Source organism: Chenopodium album, chromosome 25, assembly GCF_948465745.1.
Source record: "Chenopodium album chromosome 25, dcCheAlbu1.1, whole genome shotgun sequence".
Taxonomy (NCBI): domain Eukaryota; kingdom Viridiplantae; phylum Streptophyta; class Magnoliopsida; order Caryophyllales; family Amaranthaceae; genus Chenopodium; species Chenopodium album.
In genome coordinates this window covers 30,943,482-30,954,691 of record NC_137858.1, presented here as the reverse complement: position 1 = coordinate 30,954,691, position 11,210 = coordinate 30,943,482, and the positions used below count along the sequence as shown (strand labels likewise).

Genomic DNA, 11,210 nt, shown 5'->3' with positions numbered 1-11,210 from the left:
GAGTGTATGGTAGTACGTATGTCCTCTACATATCCATCCTCGCCTGGACGAGGTCCAGAATTAGGTGTCTGACCATCTATTGCCATAACAGACGAGTATCCCCACAGACGGCGCCAAATGTTTCGGGGTTTTTTGTGATTCCCTCGGATACTGGTCGCGCTCTGCTGACAAAGACTCGGACACCTGCAAAATAACGAATATTCCGGTGATCGGAATATTCGCCTCCGACGCTCAAGTTAGTGAACGGAAACGGAAAAGGCTAGAGAGAGAAAGTAGAGAGAAGTTGGAGCTCTTTAATGCTCTATATTTATGTTATGTCATAATCCACCCCTCCCATCATAAATGATTGGGGTATTTATAGGGGTGGGAACATGTAACCCTCTAGGGTTTATGTCCTAGAATTTCGTGACATGATTGGCTGCGCAATCAGAGGTCGCCACGTGTCGTGGGGGGCGCCGTTTTACGGCTTTCAAGGTTTTCTCGGGATTTGGGCCTGAGGTCATCAGGGCCCTTTTCTCTTTCTGATTGCAGCATTGGGGCATTTAGAGATGGCTGACAGGTGTCACCATGACAAGTGGACACGTGTCTCACTCTCATAGGGCCACGTGTCGCCTGTTTATTGGGCCACGTGTCACTATGAGATTGGGCCACGTACCTGGGGTATTTTTACCCTAAACAATAAGCGTCCGTAATTGTGAGTGGATTTGAGGGTATTATTGTAAAAAACACAATCAGAAAATGAGAAAATGAATACATCCAATTGACAACTTAATCTAACGTTGTTGATATGTCAGACCTTCCACATTACCTTTTTTAAAGCTTCAGATCAACAGAAAGTCAGAAAAGGATTGCATTTTCCAATGTTCTTCCATCAAGTACTCCTTCATTGATCACAAATACGGAGTATCAAACAAAGTGTTTTCCAAAAGAAAAAAAAAACCAAATATCAAACAAAGTTGACCATGAATTCGAACAAACACTCCATCATTTCCCAAATCAACAACCTTCAACTCCGATCATCTAGTCGACGGAGGTTACTCTATCATCCACAAAAGGAATCTCTGTACTTCAAGCTAGTTCAAGCTTCGATTGAAGCTGAGATGGAATTTAACTCAACTATCTACTACCAAGAAGAAAGTGATTTAAGTTTATACAATCAATTGGGTGTAGCGAGTATGAGGTCGGAAATAACACGTGACCCAGATAACGAACTACAATATAGATCTCCTTTCAGGGTTATGGTGTTAGCAAATGCACCAACAGTAACTCAACCTGCATACATCCCTGTAATAGATGACATGAATGCGTACTTGCATAGGGGAGTGTCTGTTTTCATGAGATGGTCTTGCCAACAGGAGGATTATGTAAGTCCTCTACTCATTCCTAGTGATCTAGTTCATGTTTTTGATTTAAAGATAATAATATCCACTGATGAAATTCCCATTTTCTCACTCCCTCACAAAATTAAGGAAGTCCTATTAGGAGCTAATAGGGTTGGAGTTCATGTATTTAAAATTGAGGATAACTTGTCTCATATACGTATCAATGTTCACTCTTGCATTACGCCATTTTCCGGTACCCGTTCTATAGTCTCAATATCAGGTCGCAAAAGACTGTTAAATCCTCTAGCACCAGGAATTTCTTGAGGGGGTCAACTATTGTATTTTGGAATGCAAGGAGCGTGCATAGACCTTCTTTCGAAGAAAATTTTGGGAATTTTTTTAGGGCCTTCAGACCGATGTTAGTTATTATGACCGAGGCTAGAGCGTGTAAGCCTTTTATCAACTTGGTTCGAAAGAAATTGATAGGAGACTATTTTGTAGAGGTTATTGGTCCGGAAACTAACATTGGTGGTATTATGGTAATATGGGATAACCGGGCTGTTCCAAGTTTTTATCATAAGCAACAAACTGTGTATGGCCACATTATGTCTACAACTATTTCAGTAAGGCATTCCTCCAGCTATCTAGTACATTTATACTCATATTTTGCTATTGTTGATGATTTCAACACCAATTATAACTCTAAGTATATATGCATTTTTTTCAATGATGCAGCCAGGATGGATTTCTTTTGATGATCTATCGAGTTCACCAGGCTTGGGGAAGACTTTGGAAGATTCAGACAGTGATGAGTACGAGTACTTTTAATTTAATTAGATCCAGTGGTGTATAACTTCAATCTAAGGTGATTATGGCTCGACCTAGTTAGTTATGAGCTTGTAGTATGCTAGTAGTTGAAGTGGTAGCATAGGTTAATCTCATGGTGTTTTGAGTATTGCCACAGTTTATGTATCGAGATGTTGGGCAAACCTCGATAGTGCTTTAACCATAAATCCATAACAGGGAATTATTTAGTAGTTTGATCTTTTTGCGAGTAGAGATCTTGATCGTGATTGATTATAAAAATATAATTTACTAGTATTACTAATATGAATATAGTACCATAAATTATAATAGCCTTTCATGTAGTTAATCGTAATGAGCTATTTGGACACAAGATAAGAGCAATCACAAAACAGAAATGGTATTACATGAAGTAGAGGGATGTGTTGTCACCTTCTTTTTCTCCCTTTTTTATCTCCCTTTTTTTCTCCTTTTTTTTCTTCAAAGAGGGTTGTATTGGTACTCGTATTTGTTTAGGGCATAGTCGACAGTACACATATGCTATAAGTTGTAGACCAAATAGAGCCTGCTAGCACTTGTATTCAGCTGAGAAGAAGGAAAGTGAGATATAGAAAAAGGGTAGCAGGGACTTGTCTCCATCAGCCTCAACCGTCCAATGGATAAAACCATGCTCTACCCTCCTAGTGAGGCATAGACTGCAGCAATGTACTATAAGCAATGTACTTGGATCATTTTTTTTTTATTTAACATTTTGATATCGAAGCTAGGGTATGTTAAAAGTGTTATGTCAAGGCTTAATTTTAGTTGCTAGTCTTGGTACTCTCACTTGGTGATTATTATCCTTAACAAAAAAAAAAAATAAAGGGAAAAAAAATTAAAGACATAGGACTTGAGTGTAATGTGTTCACTGCAAATGTCGAGATAATTCGATCTCGAATACCATTTACATTTCCATATTAATTAAAACGGTGGGTGTAAAATACAAATACGTAGTTGAAAATAAAGACCTGTTATTTCCCAAATTCCCTCATCATCAAATGAAAACTTAAATAATAACAATTAAGCACACCTTGATCCTAAGAGTAGGTGTTAATATTCTCGGCATGTTACTGTACGAATTAAGTTTGTTTATTAATTGGAAATGATATTCAGTTAGGGCAAGTAGTTGGGTCAATCATTGCCAAATCATCTTATACTAGCATTCACTTAAAGTTAATTGTGAGTTTAGTAAAACTTGATTAAGTCATTGCATATGTATAGCAATGGCAACCCTATTAGGGCACACTCAATACTTATTCCCGCCAAAAGTTTAACTTACGTGGCAGCTTGGTATTGGGTGGGTATCATCATAAATAGTGGTGGAGGGAAATCCCTTAGTTTCCCACCAAACTAACAGCATCCTTTCTAAAAACCCTAAGCTTGTGTGCTTGCAACTATGGCTCCAAACACTTCCTCCACCACTTTGCCCTCGCCACTTGGTTTATTCAAACCCGCTTCATTCCCAGATCGCTCTCCTTACTACCATAAAACCAAGCGCACAATTAAGCCACGGTGTAATAGGCGTTTCACAAGGAAGAAAGGAAGTCTGCTTGTAAGAGTCGTCACTCGTAATGCCTTAAGCAGGCTGCGAGCTGCTATCCCTTACAAAAGCATGGCAGGTGGTGCTCAAGAGAGGGTGATGGGACAAATGAGAGCTGGAAAAGCCGTGGCTGAGCTACGCCAGACACTCAGCTGCCCACCAGCATCATCCTCTGAGGCCGACCTACCAACAGGTCCTGTTGTTGAACAGGATGTGCGTATTCCTATTGCGGATCGAAAGCCCTCTTCGGACACTCACACTGTCCTAGTGAAGAGCAGGAAGCGTAATGACTGGGGGTTGTGTATGAGATGAGGGATGACGAAACCTTTGAGATGTATGAGGATTACGCATCACGTGTGGATCTATTACCTCGTGATATTGTGCTGAAAAAAAATGACATAGTCATCTCACCAACCGATGTGGCTGCAAGCTTGAGGATAACATCTGGTGATGTCCTCGACGCTTTTGGGGTGGTATAAAATCTCAATTGTACTTCACTAGTGTTTTATTGTTGTTATACTAAACAATTGTAGTTAATTAGTTGCTTAGACTAATCCTTGGTTAATTTGGCAAATTTTGGTTGGCAGATTCCTGGAAGAAACATGAACACTAGGGTGAAACATTTTACCATGAGAAATACTTGTACTCCATACCACGAGGTCCAGGTGTGTGCAAGGCTTACCACAAAGCTGACTAGGGTATGCCAGAAATGGGGGCACCAAGTGAACAAGGATCCCAGGAGCATTGTTTTGATGCATCAGGACGTGAGACTGAACAGGCGTCTAAACGTTGGGGACGTAGGAATCAAGAACAAGGATTTTGTATTTGCGATTCCGGAGAATTAAGTTGTGGCTTGACGTTCGTCTAATGTGATGTGCCTTTTGGGATTTAAATGCAAGTAGAAAGTTTAATATGTAGTCACCCTTTTGCTGTAAAATATTGTGTTTGGTTACATTTAATCTTACGAATTAAGCTATTTAGTTAATTAAGGTTGGTTTTTGAAGTTTTGATGTAGTGGATCGACCAGAATCCTTAGAAACTAATTTTGCATCTAATGAAAATGAGTGAAGTAAGTAAGTGACTTAGTTACTTACAACAGTGTGCAAGGTTATTTGCAACTTAAATTTACATCCCTTCGGACTAGCTTTGTTACCAATGGAATTTGCAGCTATGTTTGTGGCCATGGATGGTCGGGTATGGTATTGTGGGTCTGGTTGGTAACCATTTAGTGAATGAAACCTTTTGCATGATAATATTGATGGGTCTAAAAATAGGCTACACTTATAACTAGGCCCATATCACATTGGTTATGTTTGTTTTGGAGATTGGGCCAAACATTTTCCAATATTTTAATTAGGCCCATATTGCAAAATGGTTACTAACAAAAATTGTGCAACATTTTTTGTACAGACACCTGATTTGGTCATAGGTTATAGGCCCATATCGTTTTTTTTTAACAGTTGCAAATATTTTGATCAAAATCTTAGATGCAGAACTACAAAATGAGGCAAGTCAATGCCACGATTACATATAACAAGTAACAGAATGAGTTATCCGAAACTAGTCAAGTGACCGAAGTTAGCACTTCCATTACGAATAACACATGATGGTCTTTCCATACCCTTAATTAAGTTTTAGATGCAACTAATATCTTGTTGAAAATGATTCAGACAAACAAAATCATCACTTCAAAGTGAAACAAATATTGTCTTGATTGAAAACTTAGAGTGAGTGTCATCACTTAAAACCACGACCCCAAGTCATGGTACTTAGTGATCAATCGTTAGGAGACTCGTACCAGTGCTTTGTGAGACCTTCCTCCGTGGCACCCGATGGGTCGAATTCATCACGTTCAGCATCATGAGTGGCAGTGTTAAATTCAGCGTATGGGTTCTGTCTTGTTTTACGCTTCCTCTGTTGTTACACAAAGCATAGTTAGTTGACTTTTAATTGCATTACTAGTGAACAACCTGTAATTGTTACATACTAAAATTACCGGTAACTTTGAAGCTTGTCCTGTGTAATTTTCGGATGTTTGTCCTGCCACGACTCCGGGTTTTGAGGCCTAATTTTGTAATGGGCACATAACAGGTAGAGACTGGTAATTGCAAATGAAGACGCGATAGGACAAGTGAGGAGGGTAGTTGAGGTTGTTACCTTTGCAGCTTTCGACTTACTGTGATTGTAGCCTAATTCAGCCAGGGTCTTGTGTCTAGATCCCTTAGGACGCCCCCTAGGCCTTTTTGCAGTTACGAGATCATGTATTACACAAGCAGAATTGTCAGTTCCGATGTCTGGCATTAGTAATTGCTGCGGCGACTCGGTTACATGCTTAGTGATCGGTGTGCTGCCTAATTCAGCCAGGGTCTTATTTTTTGAGCCCTTCGGCCGCCCACGACGCCTTTCTTGGCCCACAGGTTCATGAATTACAAATGCACAGTTCTCGTTTCCTTCACCATGGGTATGGCTTTGATTAGTTCCGGTGCCTGGCTTTGGTGGTTGATCTTGCTCGTTAACAGGCATGGGCGTGCTCCCTAATTCAGCTGGGCTCTTATTTTTGGAGCCCTTCGAACAGCCACGACGACGTTTTGGACATAAGGGATCACTAATCACAGATGCTTAAGGTTTGTGAGTAGTCCCACTTTCAGGTATCGCTGCCTTGGACACTGACTTTGGTGTACTGCTTGGCCCTGGCTGGGGATTAGATGATCCAATTTCAGAACAAGGGAATGCTGAACACTCAGTTGGAGCATTGGCTGCCAAATGTTTAGCACGGCGTACCCTTATTTCCGCTCGTATCTTTGACACTGCTGTGCGAACTGCCTCAACCGTATCATCATCCACCGCTGATGCCTCGTCGCACAAAGCCTCGAGATCGTGAATCAGGCTGTTCCAGCGCTTACATTCTTTGATTTTATTGGGGTCGTGATTAGCCACCTTAACTCGTGTGTGCCTCCTGGGAATATCCTTCCTTTTGCACTTCTTGAAACTTGGAATCTGTGTAGATTTTTTGGAAAAACTTCTCTGCTTTGAATCCACTGACAAGCCTCCTTATGTACTTAGAATCCCTTGCGTCAGCATCTATCTCATCGGAGGTCCTCTTCTTCATAGCTTTGCAATACTTTTCAGGAAACTCACAAAGCTTAGTTTTGCGCGTAACAAATCCGTCAAAAAACCTGTTAATACTCTCTACTCTCTGCGTTGTCTTCATACCAGCCCAAAAGTACTCTTTCATGTAAGCCGGTATCCACATGTGCCTCTTAATGAACAACTCTTGTAGCCATTCATTATCCTCAAGCTTGTACAGCTTCATTGCATCACACCAACGAGTGACAAATTCTTCAACAGTGAAACTTTCATATATTACTTCCTTCAAAGGGTTCTTGAACTTATTATACCTATGATACAAAACAAAGATAAAAATTAGGTGTATGGAACAGCAAGTTTTAAATGGGTATAAAACGAAGCTTACGGTAGGCTACTTACAAGGCACAGCTTCCAAGTCTCTCAGGGAATTTCCTAAGTATATGCCATATACACCAACGATGACGTGTATTGGGCATAATTTCAGCTAAAGGCTTCCTCATTGCAGCTGCTTGGTCAGTGAAAATAGCACCGGGCGCTCTGTTCCCCATGCAGGCTAACCACTGATGGAATATCCAACGAAAGGTGTCAGAGTCTTCATGTGAAATTAGAGCACAACCTAGTAAAATGGACTGGCCATGGTGATTTACTCCCACAAAATTGGCAAATGGTAGCTCGTACTTGTTTGTTAGATATGTGGAATCAAAACACACCACGTCTCCAAACTCCTCATAAGCCACCCGACTCCTTGCATCAACCCACAACACATCCTTCAGACGACCCTTCTTATCCAACCTATGGACATGGTAAAAGTTTTGATTATCAGCCTGCATATAATCAAAGTAATCCATCATTGCCTGTGCATCTCCACCGGCCATCTTCAGGCGCCTATGCTTGTAAACCTCGTGCTGCATATCCTTCACACTCGGCAAATTCTTGTTCTCCGTCCCTAAACACCCACGAATCTGCGAAACACTAACACCCTCCCCATAAAAATTAACTAACCTCTTTCGTACAGTTGAGGTCAGTTTCTTCATACGATACTCTTTCACCAAATTAGCCATGCTTGGAGAAAGAATATGAGTATGTTCTAGGTGGACGGTTTTCAAAACCCATAGGCAGAAACATTTCTTGGATTTCCTTTTACCACGTGCAAGCTCATCCTCACCAATGTCACCATTCACATTACCAGCAGAGCCACCAACATCCATTAACTTGGCCTTTTTCCTTGCCTCCCTCCTGGCCTCATGTCTGGCGGGCCCCAACATTCACACTTCAATGTGATCCTGCTAATCGATTTGGAACTGTTAGGAGCAGCTTGCACCCTGCTAACCCCAAATCCACACTGCTCTGCATATATTTTGTAATACAGCTCAATGTCCTGCCAGGACTTAAAAACCATACCGATTTTAGGAGGGTCAATAGTGGTTATCATACAGAACTCATTCGTTGACACATTAGTCTCAACGGTTTGAATTGTCTCATTTGGGGAGCAGTTCTGCACTGGATGAAGTGTTTTGAATGGTCTGTGTAACGGTGATGTTCTCCAAGGACTGTGTATTCGCGTCTTGACACCCTTCCTGTTCACTGCCATCAAGACCGATTTCAATCAAGTTGCCTACTTCATCACACCCACCTCCCATTGAGCTTAATATCTGTGCACTCAAAAGTTCACACCCCTCATGTTCACTGTCACTCCCATCTACACCAATTTCAATCAAATTACCCACCCCATCATCACGACCACCTCCCATTGAACTAAGGTTCTCCGAATTCAAAACACAACCTTCGTGTTGACTATATTCTACACCAACTTCCATCAAATTACCCGCCTCAGCACACCCACCTACCAAATTAACATCCATGTCCATCTACAAATACCATCTAATATCAAATACTAAACAAAAATTAACAAAATACATATATACCCAAGTATAGCAAAATGACAGCAGTAGCAAATTCATAGAAAAATCACAAATGCAAGTACACTAAATTGCGTAATTTTACCAAAATTATACGTCAAACCACAGAAATTCATGATATAGCCGCAAATTGACAAATTTAAGCAAACGCAAAGGAAATTTACATAACAAACTTTCACCAATGCCCTAATTCAACAACAGGCCACACAGATTAACAAAAATTGAACATTAAACCACAGAAATTCGTGATATAACTCCATGAAAAGTGGCGAAATAAACATCAACAACACGAAAGATGGGAGCTTAAATTACCTTAAATTGAGCTTGCCACCTACGACCACCGACACTACCAGGCGATCCGGCCAATGTAGAGCAACAATTGCAGGTTCACAATTAAAGGTGTGAAGATGAAGATGGGAGCTTCTTCAATTGAAACTCGAGAGAAACTCAGGTGATTATTGCTGGAAGACTAACAGCGTCACTTAACGAATAATGGATAGGCTGTGTGACGTGTAATTTTTTAACTGAAGTGTTGCCAACTGGGTGCCAACTGGCATGCCACGTGTTCGTGAGAAACAATCTTATTTACCGTGTGTAACCTGGGCCTGCTCTATATTATTAGGGGTGAGTAATGCATATACAACTCTCATTTTCTAGACAGTTGGATGACAAAGGAGTAGCACTAATTAGGTGGCTAATATACAATGATGGTATGTATATGAACACTATGAAGGCTTGTGTATGGTTTTCAGTTTGCATGTATGGACTTTTTTACAGGTGATCGAGATATAAGATTGTAAATGTGTAGAATGCTTCTAGTTTGTCCACATAGAAATGTTCTAGAACTTTCATGAGCTATAGATTTAATTAAGTTTCTTTGTTCTCCAATATTAATTTCAATTAGTCATTACAATGTCCAATGCTTGCATGGTACAAGATCACAGATAAACCTAAAGAAATCAAATTCAAGCAATCATTAATCTTCCTCATGAGAAAAATTCTAAAATATATAAAGTCACCCAATAAAGTAGGCTAGGAACATTTGGGCCACACTTAACAATCTCCGCCTTAATTAATTAGGCTAGAGGTGGCCAGCCATGCGGGCTAGGTGGTATATATAGGGTCAAGTAAGGTGGGTTGTGGCCATGGATCGTGGTGACATAGGAGTAGCACGGGTGTTAGGGTGGGCTGGATCCTAGGCTAGGTCAAACTAGGTTAAATTAACTCGTTAAGGGTGTGCCATTGAGTTAGGTAGGTAGTGAATTTTAGTGGCCTAGGTGCGTTGTGTAAAGGTGGGTTTGAAGGGTTGTATGGATTTGGTGAACGAAGTGGGTGGGGTGGGTTTGACCGATCAAGTGGGTCAGCGTGCTTATTGCTTGTGAATAATGTGATGAACATAATTAGGCAATCCTGATGACATTCGATTTGACACTCATATTTGTATCCTTACCTTTTGAAAATTTTGAGATAATTCCTATGAATAGTGTTTGGACAATCATAACTTTTAAAATTTTTATAATTCTTTCACCAAATACCCATAACCTTTAACTTTACTTACCAAATACCCACGAAATTTTTCAAATTTACCATATAATTTTCAGTTTCATGAAAATGTCACAACAAGCTTAAAATTCTAACACCATCTTCTTAGTCTCCTCCTTCCACCAACAACATCTTCTTCGTCAATCTCCATTAAAGACACTTCCATTATTGACGGCTTCGAGACACCACCTTTACAGACAACTTTGATGCCAAATCAAACAAAAAATACTATGAAGAGGAAGAAATTTAGTGCACGGTCAAACCATTATTGAAGTTACCATTGAGATTGATATTCTCCATTGAAGCTTGATTGAACTATTGTTAAAGTTTCCTGTCATCCATCCTAACGGCAGATCTAGAATTTTGAGATGTGGGTCACCATCCAGTAGCATATCTAGGAATTCTGAAGTGTGTCAATTAAAGATTCAAAATATTCAATACATATAAGTTTAGATTTTGGATTACAATTGGATTACACTTGGAAAAATGAAAAAAAAAATAATAAAAAAATAAAACCTTACAAAAGCATTCTTAAATTAGCTTCGAGCTTTCATACTTTGGAAGCGTGACAATACATCGTCATCACAAACTCTAGCTAATAAGTTTCTCTCATGAAATGACAATCAAGACATTAAATTAATTTTACATCGATCATCAATTAAAAACCCCAACTACCAAGAATGTAACTACACAAATTCACAATCAATGAGTAAGATATTAATATTAATATTTCTAACTAGCAAAACAATAATTATTAATTAAATAAAAAGTAAATAAATTAAAGTATTGAAGTAGAGCAGCGAGGAGTAGGAGCTGAGCAAGGTAATGTGGGTAATGGGTAGTGGCATAGAGTAGCAATTAGATCGAACAGCGAGGAGGAGCGATGTCATGGGCGACGGCCGATGGGGCGGTGCCATGGAAGTGTTTGAGTAATTGATTTAGAGATAAAGTTGAAGT

At 39.9% G+C, this 11,210-nt stretch overlaps 1 protein-coding gene across 1 annotated transcript; it reads right to left on the bottom strand.

The window, feature by feature from the left end:
• Positions 1-6,324: 6,324 nt before the first annotated feature.
• LOC145613962 (protein FAR-RED IMPAIRED RESPONSE 1-like) lies at positions 6,325-8,000 on the bottom strand. Its single transcript, XM_081668990.1, has 3 exons — positions 7,192-8,000; positions 6,749-7,103; positions 6,325-6,702 (listed from the first exon to the last, which is right to left on the bottom strand). The coding sequence occupies exons 1-3, from the start codon at positions 7,998-8,000 to the stop codon at positions 6,325-6,327; spliced, it is 1,542 nt and encodes a 513-aa protein (XP_081525116.1).
• Positions 8,001-11,210: the final 3,210 nt, after the last annotated feature.

Coding starts and splice junctions, on each gene's coding strand:
- LOC145613962 (XM_081668990.1), bottom strand. CDS start 8,000: ATGGATGTTGGTGGCTCTGCTGGTAATGTGAATGGTGACATTGGTGAG. Junction 7,104..7,191: donor AGACTTGGAAGCTGTGCCTT/GTAAGTAGCCTA, acceptor TTTGTATCATAG/GTATAATAAGTTCAAGAACC. Junction 6,703..6,748: donor CTAAGTACATAAGGAGGCTT/GTCAGTGGATTC, acceptor AAATCTACACAG/ATTCCAAGTTTCAAGAAGTG.